General features: G+C 33.9%; 2 protein-coding genes across 2 annotated transcripts; both read left to right on the forward strand.

Moving 5' to 3' along the window:
- Positions 1-203: 203 nt before the first annotated feature.
- LOC108374916 (uncharacterized) lies at positions 204-3,594 on the forward strand. Its single transcript, XM_017630967.1, has 6 exons — positions 204-588; positions 1,439-1,475; positions 1,540-1,653; positions 1,710-1,884; positions 2,600-2,700; positions 2,784-3,594. Exons 2-6 carry the CDS (start codon positions 1,439-1,441, stop codon positions 2,888-2,890), a joined length of 534 nt encoding a protein of 177 aa, XP_017486456.1. The 5' UTR covers positions 204-588; the 3' UTR covers positions 2,891-3,594.
- Positions 3,595-6,611: 3,017 nt separating this feature from the next.
- LOC108374917 (putative nuclease HARBI1) lies at positions 6,612-7,893 on the forward strand. The gene is made up of 3 exons (XM_017630968.1): positions 6,612-6,788; positions 6,843-7,269; positions 7,342-7,893. The coding sequence occupies exons 1-3, from the start codon at positions 6,670-6,672 to the stop codon at positions 7,867-7,869; spliced, it is 1,074 nt and encodes a 357-aa protein (XP_017486457.1). The 5' UTR covers positions 6,612-6,669; the 3' UTR covers positions 7,870-7,893.
- The last annotated feature ends 9,229 nt before the right edge of the window (positions 7,894-17,122 follow it).

Consider the following 17,122-nt stretch of genomic DNA (forward strand, 5'->3'; position numbering starts at 1 on the left):
GCCTTATATTTAACACCACATAAAAACCAACGCTTCAGGTGTTGCATTTTTAACACATACACTAAGTATAAACCGCACAACACTACAAAAATTCAAATGCAAATTAAAATTTGTTATTAACGAACATTCAAAAAAAAGCAACGATATGACATTCAAAGCGTAACGAAATATAGGAAATAAAATAAAATCAAGTTGAAGTTTAAAGGTTTGGTTCTCATGAGAGCAACGTCATTTTGGCTTCTACCTGTATTTATGTGCCTTGGTTTGGAGGTATAATAGGTAAACACTGAGCAGGGATGTGATCTTAGAACAAAAGAAAACAAATGCATACGCAAGAATACTAAAGAGTGAAAAACTACTGAATTTGTGCAGACTTATAATAGTCGTAATAAGCAAAGCACTTTGATATAATTTTTAAATTTTTTTGTAGGTACATACGATCCCGAAATACGCGAGAACGATTCGTTTGTGCAAACAAGTGTGTATTTATGTGGTGCCATACACAAATAAATAATGCGATAAATTCAATCTAATAAGAACGCAAGTGGTTGTGTTTCATCGCCGGCGCAACCGGTTGAAATTTGTAAGGTAGGGATGCTATATTTGCGCGAATGCGAATAGTGCAATAGAAAGGATTTATATACATATGTACGCATGTTTTGTCGTAACGCGAATAAACCACATTAATGAAAATATGCAATATACCTCAAGCAGATATTGACATACACAAAATACCAAACTTTGCGAGAACCTTTTGTTTGTCCTCACCACTGTGTACATACATGTGCATATGTATGTATATATGTATGTATTTCGTGGTACAGAACGCAAATGTAATCTAATAAGAAAATAGTGGTTGGTTTTCAAAGCCCGCGCGAGTGGTGCAAACTTAATTTTTACTAACGAATAAAAGAGATTTTATATTTATGGGAATGAGAATGATGCAACGAGTAAAAGCAAAAACTCCGCGCTGAAGTTGGCAACAACAAACCAAACCACTCTGATCAGCTATGTATGTACATACATTAAAGATTTTTGAGCGCGAGCGAATACAGCGAGTACGATCTGCAAATCGTTATGCTGAATTTACATGGTATGAATCTGTATGAATTGTTGATACACTCAAATAGTGCGGCTATAAGTTGTAATAGCAAATTGAGTGATCATATCATTTCCTATAACAACTATTATAAAATGCAGCGGTGCCAGATATTGTTTTACTTAAAATCCGTCCATTTTTGGTTAAAATCCTTCGTATTAAAGAAAAACGGCATTACTTTGCTTTGAGTTTTCAAATTATTGTCAATGCTTTTTTTTAATTTTTCAAAACAAAAATTTTCATCATTAGCAGAACAAACGTTAGTTCAAAAACATACATATGTATATCTTTCATTAAAAATCAGTATTTTGTTTTGTGATAATACAAAGTTCGTTTCAGATGGATACAGCAGAGAATTTACATTTTCAAGACAATGGTAAGCTAACACTATTTCTAAGTATTTATATCTATACATGTGTTGATATTTCCAATTTCGTTAGGCTTATTTATAGAAGCCGTTCGTTCTCGGCCTAGTTTATGGGACATCCGCCAAAATTCCTACAGGAATCAAACGTTGCGAAGCAAGGCTTGGCAAGAATTTCTCGGAGAACTTGGTAAAAGATAAATGTATACACCGACATAGGCATATTCCATCTATTTTTTTTTTAAGGTCTTCTGGTTTCTCAAGAGAATATAAAAGCCATAGGAAAGCGATGGAGTTCCTTACGGTATTGTTACAGTAAGTGGAAAGAATTCGGTACTAGGAGTGGGTCAAGTGGAGAGAAAAAATATTTTCCGCACTCGGCACAAATGGCATTTCTGAATGACTCGTTACAAACTCGGAGGTATGTATGTATGTACATATACATGCATTATTACACAGTACAACAAATTTAGAGCCTTTTTTGCAAGAGAAGAATATAATGATTACGTATATTTCTTAAAGGTGTCGTCGCACTGACCATTTTTGCTCAAAAAACTAATAGTACAGCAAGTCTTCAACTCTTCCATAAAACTCTTTTGGATTGGTGGTGCAAATAACAAAAAACTTAAACGTGCTGGACTATCCAAACTTATGATCTGAGCGATGTCCACTTTCAAAAAAATACCTTGGTTCTTGCGAAATGGCTGTTGTGCAGTGTTATTTATAGTTACCATTTACGTATACATATATCGTCGTTTAAAGTACAAAACCGCGTATCGTCATTCTGTAAAACCGCATTTGCTGCCAAAAATTGTATTTCCTCCCACCAGCTTTTGGCTCAATCCTTATCCATTCGTCCTGAAATATACTTGTCAGAAATGCGATTGCTTTATGAAAAAGAGAACCATTTTGTGATATGAGTGTTTTTACTCTAGAAAATAATTTATGCAACCTCACATACGCGGTTTTGCATTTTGTTGATACGCGGTTTTGTACTTTAAACGACGATATGTAGATATTTATATAAATTTGATCACGTTAAGTGAGTCCTGATTTCCCAGTTGAATTTTATGTTCAAGTAGAAAATAGGGCCTACTGGACGCGATCTTATTTTATCAGTAAATATGCTTATTTAGATCCACGAGCCTTTGGCAAACTGCAATTACTGAGGGGATGGAAGATGACCATGAGGAGGAACGGCCAAGCACTTCAAACAAAAGTATGAGCCACGAAAAAGGTTAGCAACCATTCAACCTCTTTTATTTTTATGCAACTCCTTTACCACAAAATATGTATATGTAAACATATCTCTTTTATCAGAAATTATCGCTTTAAAAAAGGAAGAGCTTAATATCAAAAGGAGATACGTGGAACAGCAGGAAACTAAAAAGAGCCAAGCAAAAAGTTTGGTGAAAGTGTTGGATTAGACCTTGAAAACTTGCCAGGCCCCCTATTTAGAAAAATAAAAATGCGCATCATGTCCGTTATTGACGAAGAACTAAGCGAATATGAAAACATAAATTAATAATATTTTATACTATGGACAGAATTTACAATAATTTTTCAAATTCTAAAAGCTTTTCATCAAAATTTCAAACACTTTATCAGACTTATAAAAAACAAGGTATGCAGTTTTGTAGCCCATTAAATTTTAGTGCAATAAGATACAAGTTTCAGGTAGTTTTTTTTTGCATGGAAGAAAATGCACACAACACGCTCGCAAAAGCAAATTCTCTAAAATCAACAGAATATTTTAACTATCTGAAACTTTTACATGGCCTGATTTTTTTTAACCTCTGTTTAAAGAGTTTGAATTGTGGTGAAAAGTTTTTAGAATCTGAAAAATTATTGTGAATTCTGTGCGAAGTTTGGAAGTTTAATTTATATGGTGTTAGTTATAGAATAAACTATAGTCTTATTAAAAATACCAAAAAACAATGTACCGTGGAAAACGTTTTGAATTTTTTTAAATGAATTCGGGTATGGAAATTTATGATAACGATTGTATTTATGTGTAACTAAAACTTTGTGGATTTTGAACTACAGTACTTACAGAAATATGTAAATATGTATCTTCTTTCATTGTCTTAACAATAAAAAACTGTAATAAAAAGAAAAAAGAGAATATGTTTTTTTTCTAAAAATATCCGTGTTTTATTATAAAATGAATACGCTTAAATTACAGGTAATGGTTATTTAAAAAAGAAATATTAACACTTGGTTACAGTTTGTCACGTTAGTGCACATTAAATTAATTTATTATTGCCAAGAGACAGAGCCCTCATTAACAAAATAGTTTTTGTAACAATCGCGAATTTGCTTAGCAGAATTTGGACTGTTTCGTTTGGAGAGTTTTGTAAATTACTTTCATTTCTATTTAACTCACTAACCAAATCATTAATCAATATAGTTGCTGCAATTTTTTATTCGAAGCCAGTTGTGTAAACAAACTATATAAAAAAATAATATAGCGAGTTTTGAAACAGTAACTTTTACAAGTGTTACACACGTTAAGTATTATAGCGATTTTTGCTGGAGTAGCTAAGATTTGATGCTATTTTTTTCAGAACATATAAGGATTTTGCACTGTATTGGTAGTGGACATGAAACTACTTTAAATACTGGTACGTTAACCACCAAAAACGAAAAATCGAAAAAATTTTACATGGGGCACTTTGCAAGGGGACTACTCATATTTTGCAATCAGTTGTATGTATGTATGTAGGTATATGTCCAACGTGTCTATAAAGCACCTGTAATTAAAGACGCGTTCTTCTTCAGTTAGTTGTCGGTGGGAATACGGCTTCATAAGGTTTTCTTCCAAAGGAAAAGCGTCATCAGCAACTATAACGTACGGCATATTTTTACTATTATCAGAGATATCTCTGGGTGGCGGGATTCTAAAAAAAAAAAGGATGTTAAAATATATAAGCAATATTAAAGAAAAAATAGAGCTTACGGAAATTTTCGCTGATAAAACATTTGTCCAAACTTGCATCTTGCAAATGCCCGAATATCGCTTTCTCGACCAGACGCACCAATCTCACACATTGTAAATTTGTAGCCTGCATCAGCTATAGCCATTAGAATCAATGAGTTTAATTTTTATAATTAAAGAAAGTGGTTCCTCAATTTGGTGGCGCCTTAGTTTATATATATATATACAGTATTGGTCAATACAATAGCACCCCCATTTCAAAGTGATGTTGTTTGCCACTCATGTTTATTTATTTATTTTTAAGAATTTTCAATTCAAATACAGTTCATTCTCTCACAAAACTCACATAAACTCAAGTTTAAAACTTTTTAAAAGACCGCAAAAAAGTGCAACAAACTTTCCCTTAAATTTCAAACTTTTTTCTCAGAAGCTCTAGAATTTTTTTGAATACACATTCAATTCTATTCAATTCCATTCAATTTTAGTCTAATAATGTGCAAGTTTCAAGTGGCTAAAAATTACCGTTGATTTTTTAGAATTTTTTTCGCCGATCATGTTGCGGGTTTCTGCCATATAAAAATAAATTGTGTTTAGTCGTTATATGGAAGCAAATGAGACAAAAAAATTCTAAAAAATCAACGGTAATCTTTAGCGACTTGAAACTTGCACATTATTGGACAAAATTGAATGCGCTATAAAACTGTGTACTCAAAAAAATTCTAGAGCTTCTGAGAAAAAAGTTTGAAATTTAAGGGAAAGTTTGTTGCACTTTTTTGCGGTCTTTTAAAAAGTTTAAAACATTGGTTTATATGGGTTTTGTTGGAAAATGAACTGTATTTTAATTGAAAATTCTTAAAAACAAATAATTAAACATAAGTGGCAAACAATATCGCTTTGAAAGGGGGGTGCTATAGATATGTCCAATACTGTATGTGTTAATTTGAAGATTAATAACATATTTGTTTTAACAACATATCTTCGCCCGCCTTTATTTGAATATGCTTTCCGTCAAGTGCACCAATACAGTTAGGAAACTGCCACTTGGCTTCGAACTGCTGTGCTACGCCTAAAAATGTTTCCATAGAAATATGTGGAAAAACCTCGGGGTAAAGTGCTTGCGATAGTTTTTCAACAGTTTCGACAATTATTTTGCAAACTACTGATGGTGAACACTTGTAGCAGCTTCCAAGGCTTCGTTGAGACTCTCCCGTTGCTAAATATCTTAAAACAAAAGCTTGGATATAAGAGAGCTCACTTTCCTACTTACCTGAGGGTAATAATTAAGCGTAGTTCTGTAGGAATCCGTTCACGGATAAAATGCTGTTTTTTAATTAAAGGGCCAACGACTTTCAATAACTCTTCAAACTCAGAGAACCCATACGGCAATATTGTTGGAAAAGTACTGGATCCTTCATTTTTAGTTGTTGGAACTGAACCACGAAACCTCCGCTTATATTCCGTTTTTCGTAATACTTTCGTGCCCAAAAGGGACGTTTCCTTAATGTTTTTCGTATACAACATCTAAGATATTATCACCTTCAAAGCCCATTATGTCCATTTCAAAAAATATGGAATATTTTGTGCATTAAAGAAAATTTGTGTATTTAAAGGAGCTGGCCCAATGCAGGCTTGCTTTGGTTGCTTCGCTGCGAGAAGTGTCAAAAATTATTTGGAATATACTAAAACGTATAAAGGCTGGCCAAATGGCAGCTTTTCTTCACTTGCTTTAAGCGCCGTAAAATTTGAAATAGGCAAATGTTTTATTTGAAAGCGTTTTGTAGACTTTTGACAAAGAGTTATGTTCCTTTCAAAATACATAAATTCAACCAAAAATTTACTTACTTAATTTAAAAAAGTCACAGAAAGTGCAGGTAATTCGAAATGAAATACAAATTATTCATTGTTTCCATATTTATATTTAACATATCGTTATCTTATAGTAAAAAGTTGCAAAGCCCAGTTTTACAAATTTTATACGAGAGGAAAAAAATTCTTATAGCTCTTTTCTTCAATTAAATCGCTTTTTTTAAGTTATACAGGCAGGTTCTGGAATCCGAGTGAAAGTGAATATGAAAATGAATCTAAAACCGAGTGAATTTGATTTTGGTGTTCTGAAAACCGAATTTTTAGTTCATTTTAGAACTCGGTTTTTGATTCACGCTGAAAATGAACTAAAGCTGGTGATGAATAAGTAAAGATGAACTTAACAGCTGATAGCTGTCAATTTAACCAAAACAAATAATAAATTTTTGGATAAAAAAACGAAAAATGAGTGCATTAACTACGTTTGCGGCTATTTTAGTAGAAAATGAGAGACTTGCAGAAGAAACCCTTAATAGAAGGATTCTGCGCGATCATTCCAATCCTTTAGATGTCTCTGAATTGGTGTAAGTACTTGGTGTTCGCTCTTAGTGGCAATTTTGTACAAAAAATTTAAATAGGTTCGTATCCAGCTACCGGGTCAACAAAAGTGCATTTAACATGTTATTGGACGTTGTTGTTCTGCATTTAAAAGAAACATCCATTCCGGCGCAACTGCAATTGGCGGCCACACTAAGGTTTTTGGCGGAAGGTGGCTTCCAAAAGGCTGTGGGAAAAGATAGTTATATTGCAATGGGTCGTAGTACGGTTGCAAAAGTAATTACACGCGTGCTAAAGATTTTAGAAAAATATATATGTTCCCGGTGGATAAATTTAAGCATGACCGAAGACGAGAAAACGAAATCGAAACAGCATTTTCATCAAAACTTTGGTATACCCGGAGTCATTGGTTGCGTAGACGGGACGCATATTAAAATAACCAAGCCGCATAAAGATTCCAGCCTATTTTACAACAGAAAAGGTTATTTTAGCATCAATGCAATGATTGTAAGTGCTTATTTAACTTATTGACAAAAATTATGCTCGAATTAACTCAATTTTTTGAATATATTTTTGTAGATATGTGATTACAATATGGTAATCAGAGCACTTGACGCTCGTCGTCCTGGTTCAAGTCATGATGCTTTGATATGGAGTGTCAGCAGAGCTCATGATTACTTCAAACGCAATTACGATAACGGTGAACGCGGCTTGTGGCTTTTAGGTGATGCTGGGTACGCACTTCAACCTTTTTTGTTAACCCCATTTAGAGACCCAAATGTTGGGACAGCACAGCACATATTTAATCTGGAGCATTCTTCAGCGCGTAATGTTGTAGAAAGAACAATAGGGGTTCTAAAAAGCCGATTTAGGTGCCTTTGTCGATCTCTACAATATCAACCTGAAAAGGTGGTGCAAATTACAAATGTTTGCTGTGCATTACATAATATCTGTAGACATTATAAAGTGCAGGAGTTAGTTGAGGCAGGCCCTATGGACGAGGATAATGAACCTGTTGTTGAAGGAATAATAAACGAAGCTACTCTTGATGGCGAGGCTATAATGATAAGGGAGGATATCGCGACGCGCCTATTCTCGAATTCATGAAAAATTAATTTGAATACTTAAAGTGATACAATTTCCTGAAAGTTTAAAGCGCCTTATTGAATAAAATGCTCATATTTATATTCACTTCAATAAAATGAAATGCAATTCACTATTTATTAAAATAAAGTTCAGATTCATATTTAAACCATAACATACATTAATATATACATTGAAAAATATGTATCTACAGAAAATTATTTACAGAAAACTATTTACAGAAGACTACTTAAATAAAATTATTTACAGAAAATTTTTAACTTAAAACAATTCACTTGAAACTATTAACTTAAACATGTAATGCAAACTAAAATTTAATTCATTTCAGTAACTAAAGTTCATATTAGCTACTTCGTTTAGAATGGTTTTTTAAATAAATCTTAAGTTCTTCTATTTCAATTTCCTTAAGTTTTAGCTCGTTTTCTTCTTGGCGTAGTCTTTCCATTTGAGCATGGTGACGCTTGTTTTCAACATTCCCTTCCACTAACGCAGCTGTCATTTGTTTAACGGCTTCACAAAGGCTGCTAATGCCACTACTTACATTCTTTGTGGCCTCCACATTTTCTGTAAGTCCTTCTGCTAAGGAATTCATTGCATTTGTTTGCTCGCTAATGTTCGACTTTAGAGCATCAGTCACCATAGGTTCCCGTCGACGGGATCGCGCTGCTATAGCTGCACGGCTTGTGGATGGCACAGCATCTTCGTCGGAGCTTTCGGAGGTTGCCTCCTGGTTTCTTTCAGAAGACACACCAAAGTCTTGTGTGCCTGAAATGCCCTCCACCACAGTGTAAATTCCGCACATTTGGGCTATAGCATCTTCTGTTGGTGTAAGGACATGCTTGTTAAATGGTCCTCCACTAGTTGCTCTGGCTTCCGAGTTATTGTGCGCTACTTTTTTCCTGATGAAGGCCTTCCAATCCATCCAAACCTGTTATATTTCGATTACAAAATATTTTGTATAGCCAATTAGTATACTAGAGTTCACTCTTTGATGCGAAACTGTGTGCGTTTGAGCGAAAGTGGGAAAATCGACAGTTTTTTATAACAAACACATATCACCGTTATGGCGTCGTTTCGCACAAACGCACAGCAAAGCAACAAAACAAACGTTAATTTTTGCGTTTCGCATTTTTGCATCAAAAAGTGAACGTCTTCTTTATATTTTTTTACTTTTTTCCAGCCAGAAACATCCTTTTGGGGAGGACCATGCTCGTTCAGTTCGACGACTAACTCCTTCCACAGTGCGTCTACTTTCGTTTTGTCTCCCTTTACATAGCCCCGTGCAATGTCCTTGTGGTCTTCCATAAATTTAAGAAGGACCGCCTCCTGTTTAGAATTCTTATGTTTTCCCCTGAAACCATTAATTTATGTAAAATTTGTTACTCTATTATTCTTATTAGTTTTTTTATTAATATATCTCATTAATAATTTTAAATTTACTCACATCTTCGTCTCGATCACAACCGCTAATTCAAAATTTGTGTGTATGCATAAAATCCACAAACTTGAAACGAAGTGAATGAAATCCGAAGATTTTTTCGCGGATTCGTTTATCAGAACATCCAAATTCACTCGGAATTCATTTTGGAAAAAAATGTGGAAATGAAACTCGGAAAGTGAAACACAGAACACCAAATGTCGGATTCAAAGTGAATTTGGTTCAAATTCACTCGGAAGTGAATTGCAGAACCTGCCTGATAGTTTTTTTTAGTAAATGTATATAGATATGTATGTATCATTATTATCATTTCTTTTAAATACAAACATTATATCGCATTAATCTAAAAATAAATCTGAAAGTGTTTGATAAATTTTTTAGAGTTTTCTAGGAAATAATTACTAACGTTAAGGGAGCAGACATTGACTTTTCAACCAGACAGCTGGTTACTTTGACAGCGTTCCAAGCCACCATTCGGCCAAGCAAGTTTTCAAAGTAAATCAAAGCAAATTGAAGGCAGCAAGGCGCGCAAAGCAAGCCCGCATTGGGCCAGCGCCTTAATTTGTTTATTGCTAAAGAAATGTCTACGTCAAAGTTATAGGAAATAAATATATCGTTCTCACTCTTTTCTATATAGAGTTGGTGGCTCTTTTATCAAAAAGTTCATACTGCATATGAACTGATTCATACCATGTAAATCCAGCATTAAGCATACATACATACATATATATGAATGCCGTTGTCGAATAACGGTGAAAATGTATGTACATAATGTAAAAAACAACGGGATACTGGGACTTACTTGGGCTGTCTGGTTCTGCTCATACTTTCCTTGGGGAAAACGCCCAATACGGGAGCGGTGCACTACAGGTGTTTGGGTGGCGGTAATATGGTGCTCCTTCGCTGGCGGCCAAAATGTTTAGTCCAGCGGTGGGCGCTGCTGATGACTGTTGGTAAGCGCCTTGTGGTGGCTGTGTACGTTCCCTCGTTGGGTTTCAAAAAAACGGAGTCCCACGGTGGTCAGCCTCAGAGTAATCGGACTCACCTTTGTGCCAGGCGGAGGTCGGGTAAACTTTTGTTTCTTGGTTCACTTGTATCAGAACCACTTACTTTTCTTGTGGGTATTGGAGACATGCATTTAAAATAGTTATTTCCAAAAACTATCGCTGCGAAGACTGTCTGCTGAAAATGCTGCCGTTCGCCACAACGTCCAATTTGAAAAAGAATGCCAAGGTAAAAATGACAGTCGCAGGCAGTGTGGCCAGGCGACTAATATTCTTTCGAACTTGACTTTCGAAGTTGAGTTGCCACTTGCTGATTCACATTTGGCTCGCAAGGACCATGTTGCGAAATGAAGCGAGTTATGTGAATTCGTTTTCAATTCAGGTTTTATTTAACAAATATGCTTCTAACTAATTTTAATGTATGATGAAAATTTATATAATTGATAATTGTTGAGTGAATGAAAAATATATTTAAAGTAACAATTTGCAAATGAATGAGCAATTTATGTATGTAAGTACACGTATTTTTTCTTTTTGCTCAGAAATTCGAATTTTTCGAATAATGTACTTTTTCTTTTGTGAGTACGAACGCCTCTCTTTTCCTCTCTTAATAGCAACTTTTGATGAAATCGCTTATAACTGCCATAAAAAAGCAAGGATTTTAACACTTTTTTTTTAAATTGCAGATATTGATCTACTGAAACGATCTAATGAACTAAACATCAGAAATAGATTATTAATAATTAATTATTGTTAAACAACAATTTTTTTTTCAAATTGCCACATTTTTTTTCTCTAACTTTTTTGTCTATTAGGGAATAGTATACACTATTTTCAGTACGAGTATCAATATGCTAAAATTCGCCGTTTTCGAGTTATGATTTTTTATGTCAAATCCAACCTATCTCATACATTAATGAATTTTACATCAGTAGTGTCGAAAGTAGGTACTTTCGGCACGCTTCATGGTCCAAAATTTTTACTTTTAATACGTCGTAATGTGAAATATTGTACTCAACATTTGCGGGAATGCTTATTTATCGAACGTTCTGTTTGTAAAACGAGCCTAAAGCGAATTTTGCAATCATTCTCCTCCTGCAAGTGTTGAGTAAATAGCTATAAAGACAAAAATCTTGTCCCGCACATAAACCTATTATTATTATTATTATTTGACAATGCATTTCACGTTCTATTACAACTGTTACTTAAAAATTACCAATTCATGTTCGCATGTTCGAGCCGTAAAAGTTTTTCCGTGACTCTCTTCTACTGTCTCATTTTTCAAAACATGAATTCCTTTGAATGCCTTCGTTTTCCTCCATTCTTCTTTTTTTTATTTCGAAATATTTGCAGATCTTGGGCATCCAGTAAACACAACTCCACTTTCGGAACATATGGTTGAACTTTCTCAACTAGTGTTTTCGCATCTTGAATGCATTCCAGTAGATGTTTTCGGAGGTTGTGATTGGAAGCATAATGCTTGATGACTCCTCCCACTTCATCACAAGCCCCTTTGCCATGTCCTGAGGCAGAAAAAATCCACTTTTTCGCGCATAGGGATTTTATGAATTCAGCGAATTGATATTTGTTCTTGAAATGGCTGGGAGCTTCATCAGAAATGATGGTTGTATCTTTAAAAATTCCGTTAGGATACTTTTGATGGACCTTTTGAATAATTGTGTCAATGGCCATAAGAGCGTGTGCTGAATCATGTGTACGATCATAGCTAACGACTGCCAAACTCAGTGTATATTCTTGATAATAGCAAACTGCTGTAAAAATTGAGACCTGGTCGTTTTTCCAATGATGGCCTTGAATTTCGTCTGTCAAAAACACCGACCAATTTTCAGCGAAATCAACGTAAATAATTAGATGGTCCAACCTTAATTTAGAGTTTACTTTTTCATTCCGGATACCTTTTTGTTGGATTTCTTTCAAGCACAAATGAGAACTTGTTTTCATTGTCCACTCCACCAAATATTTTAGATATTTTTTTATCGATGTTGTTTTTTTAATTATATTAGAGTCTTCCCACACCGCGTAATTAATTTCATCTTCTTCAGCGAAGTCGTCGGAAAATCCAAGAAGATCCATTGTGATGACTTGAAGTCCCGGACAATTCTTACATTCCTGTAAATAAAACGCAGTTTTTTTCGTCTTTTGAGCAAACTATAGATGCCAATATTTTTTCGCGAATCTGCGACACGGTAGTTTCATAACGCGCTTGGTACGGTTTCAAAGCAGCCAGCAATAAATCAAAATTAGCGCAATAAATGCAGAGACAATCTTCCTGAGGTGAATTTAATGAAACCCATTTTGGACGGAGCATGAACAATTTAGAAATGCCCATTTTTTGCATTAGGGTTCTCTTTTTTGAATTTTTGATAAGTTTATTTTATACTTCTTGTCATGAAACGCTTCGATTTACGTATGAGTACCCCATTTTCCAAGATCTTTTTGACATCACTTTTATTGGAACTCTGTCGAGAACAATCCAAATCATCATTGAGGTAGCATTCTTGAGCGATTGTCATAAGGGTTTGATCGATTTGATGACCACAGTAAGGATCCGGTTGACAATATCCTCCCATCTCGTTCACTAATTTTCTGGCCTCTTTGATCATGTAATCGGTAACACGCGGAAATTTTGAAAGCATCGCACTTTTTGATAATTCTGTAACTGGAATAGTAGATAATAGGCGCATTTTCTCGGAATTCGTTGAGCAGTTTTCTAAAGATTTATTAAAACTGTTAGTCCAGTCTTCACAAAGTTCGCAGTCACCAGGTTTTGTAAAAGGAGCAGGAAACTTTTGATCTTGTGGTAGGTCATAAATCTTTTGAATTTTCTCAGATACTTGAGAATCAAAGCTGATAGTAAATTGTTGTCGTTTCCCAGATGCATACGAGAAAATAGTATTGATATATCCTTTCTTCCTTAATGGAGACTCTGTCAATTGCAAATCGGGCATTTCTGAATTAAAGACATCTGCGTCGCAGACATAATAGTGAAAGCTGTCAGTATTAGATTGAGACATGACAGTGCTGTAAGAATTAGAGTCACTTTCTATTTCTATTTCTTTTTCTGATGATACTATAAATCTTGCAGCCAATCTTCTGTAACAGTGACAACATACTTCATAATCGCGCTCAAAACTTGGTCGGCGAAATATGGTTGCAGCAGTTTTGCTAATTCTTCTTCCAAAATAATTCCAACGAGTAGAGCGAATTTTTTGGAGATCCATAGATGACTTTTTTATGCACAGACTCCAAATCTATACACTTTCTTCTTCGAGGAAACCGATCTGGACCCATATTTCAATGTTGAATTTATTTTTCCGGCACTGTATATATGTACCTACAAATGGACAGCATTATCACTTTTACAATGACCGACAAACATATAAATTTTAATAAACAAGGTTAATGGTGCATTTACTTGGTATGAAGCCATATGAACTGTTGATACGCTAAAATAGAGGAACTACATGTTCAAAGAGGAATTCAATGATATCGAGTGGGATGCATATAATACATTTTTTCATATGAAAGGTTATGGGGAGATACTGTAAACATACTGTTGTGATACTGTTAAGCATATGAAATTATAGCAAGTTGAATTTTCATACATCTTCCCATAAAACGTTTAACAGATGCAGAGATACCAAGGAGGTTTTTTCCCATTTTGATGCCTTTTTAATATAAAAACCCACCGAAAAAGGAGGAAAGCGGCAACTCCACCATTCACATACATGTCAAAAGTATGAATTTTAAAAATTAAAAACAATAAACAAACAAATTCAAAACAAAGAAATTCTTTGTACTAGAACTTTTTAAATAGAAGCCACTCACGTTTAGTGGACAATAAAAATACAAAGAGCTATGATAACAAACTTAAAACAAGACATTACAGAACATTTTAATGAGCTTTATATCACATTTAAGTAAAAATAAGCCTATATTTTCACATACGAGGTTTTGCATTTTCTTGATGCGCGGTTTTGTACTTTAAACGACGATATGTAGAAATATTGCATACATATTTTGGTGCCTTTTCAAGTATAAAATCCACTGAGAAATGGAAGAAAACGGCGTCCCTATGATTTCAACTTAGGCCAAGCGTTTCGTAAACAAGCAATTCTGCACAAAAAACTTTTTTTCCATAAAGATGTTTAAATGGAAGCATTACAAATATGGCGTGGGCGTGGGTGATTTGAGATGGAATGACCCGTATGTATGTAACAATTTAGGAATGAATGAGAAATTTATCTAAGTGGACTGTATGACTTATTTTAAGTTTATATAATTCAAGATGAAAGAAAAAAGGGCTAGGGGCAATTTTGAATTTATGTGTCCAAAAAAGTATGTGGTAGCTTAATCTAGCCACCAAAGGGCTAAAACGGTAACACTGATTGTGGTATGAAGCGCCGAGCACTGGTATAGATAAATAAGGGTTGCTCGTACCAATGACAGTATGGACATCAGCGTATAATTTGTTAGTGTAATTTTTTACTTATATACGGCCAACACCACCTTGTTAAATACGCCTTGCTTTGTTCGAATCAAACTGATTTAAATTTTTTTGTCCAAACGACTTGATGATTCGAATTGCCGCATTCTCCTTTATATGCGTTTGCAGCGAATTGCATGTATTATTTGCCCTCAAAATCGCATATGGGCAACAATATCATCAGCTGTTTGCTTCAGAACAAAATAAAATGTGCCGAACTGAACGGTGAACCGTACTTCAGCACCCTCTCCGGCAAAAATGTTTTGAGAGCAAATAAAAAGTTATTCGAACACGAACGGTGAACCCGCAACATAGCAGCATAGTTTTTATGCGTAGTTATATACATACGTATGTACATTAGACTGCATCGCTCCCCATACAAAACAAAAAAAAATCGGTTCTATTTTTCCATTGGAATTATAAAGTCTGTTATATTTTAAGACGTCCACCAAAATATTTCGGAAAAATTATAAGATTTACGTGAGCTGGACCGATTTGAAAATACCTCTAAAAATGAAGTGGTTTATGAATAAAAATAGTTTCTTAAAGATTTTTTTTTGAAAAAATCCCCTCAAATGACAAAACGGTTTAAGCTTAAAAAATTTGCATAAAAATATTTAAAAAAATTAAAAAAATTTTGATCGGAATCGTTATGATGAGATTTTTTATGCTGTTTTTTAACTTTTTTCAAAGATTGGTATAAGAAAAACTTTAATAACTGAACCTAAACTCTTCGTCCAATCATAGTTGCGTTATCGCCTCGCCCTGAAATTTTGAGCCGATCACATGCATTTCAAAGGAGATCTGCACACTTGTCGTTATCGGCTAGTTATCGGCAAATCGTAGAAGATGCAGAAACGGATAAGTACGGCACTATCGTTTGCTAATCGTTGTGCACGCCTTGTTTGTTTACATTTTATGGGTAAAAATTAGTGAAAAAGTTAATATTTGCATTAAAATTGCATAAAAATCAGTATTTTTTGCATAAAATCTGTGGACATTATTAAAAAGTGGATAATTGCATTAAAATTCAATAAATGTGANTCCACAAAAAAGTTACGAAATTCCTCAATAACAAATTAAAAATCCTCAAAAGCGGAATAAATTGCTCAATTTTCTTAAGTTACTAAATATACGTTCTACTGAAGCATTAGAAAAGGGCTACATTAGTAATGCAGATATAATTTGTTTTAATTTGGAAACTTGTATGAACCTGAAGAATCTTTTAATTCATAATTTTCCTATAATTTTTTGGATGTAATGAAGAATCAATATGAATGTTTTTATCATTTGTTCACTGAGTTCAATTACCAAAAACTGAGTAGTGAAATATTATTTATTTATTTATTTATTTATTGNGGAACAATGCGCGTTCTCTCCATTCGTTATCAAGATTTTGCAGGTTCAAAATAAGTTGAAAATATAACGATGGAATGAAAAAAAATATCGATAACATTTTGAATATTTAGCAGCAAATGCAGAAAAACACCACACAAGCGGTTTGATAAACCAATAGGGCTGCCAGATATATCTGTTGCCAAACCGGGACACTTTAGGGAGGGCCTCTCGCCCCCTTCTCTTTCATTTCGACGTGCGAAAGGCTGTAGTGCAATTTTATTTTGACAGACAAAAACAAAAACATAAAAAAATATGAGATCATGAGATCATTCCAACGTACGCCAACAAAACAAAACAACTTATCACAACTGAAGCACAGAGAATTTTTCACAATGCATGAACCTTTTTTTATTCTTTATAAAAATACAGTTTATAATAAATATATGAAAAACATAAAAATACAATTGTTAAACTTTGTGCTAAACTCGGGAAAATTCAATAAATTTGCATACAAATTTGCAACAGACTTTATACAAATTTTTAAATTTAAATTATTAAATTTTAGTTGATTTTTGGTATTGTTTTTACTGAGAGTTTCTTCCATACAAACTATGTTCGGTAATTCTTTTTATGTGGAAGACACTGTCAGCAAAAAAAAAAATAAATGGTAAAAATCAACGAAATTTGTCGACAACTTCAGACATGCACTTTATTAATTGGCTCAAAAGCTACATTTTCAAAATTTTTCTAAAAGATCTGATTAGAAATTGTGATCTGATGAAAGAGCTTCCGAGCCAATAATTTTGAACGGCACTGTACTTATAAGTACTCTAGGTTTCATGAAAAAAAAAATATAAGTACAAGATAACATTAAAATATCAGTCATATTTTTCGTTGCTGTGAACTTGTTTCAAACCTTCTGTATTTTCCTTAATATAATTGTAAAACTCTGTGCACGTCATTTTGAAC

The sequence above is a fragment of the Rhagoletis zephyria genome, unplaced genomic scaffold, assembly GCF_001687245.7.
Source record: "Rhagoletis zephyria isolate East Lansing unplaced genomic scaffold, Rhagoletis_zephyria_1.1 Rzeph_scaffold_08269, whole genome shotgun sequence".
NCBI classification, from domain to species: Eukaryota; Metazoa; Arthropoda; class Insecta; order Diptera; family Tephritidae; genus Rhagoletis; species Rhagoletis zephyria.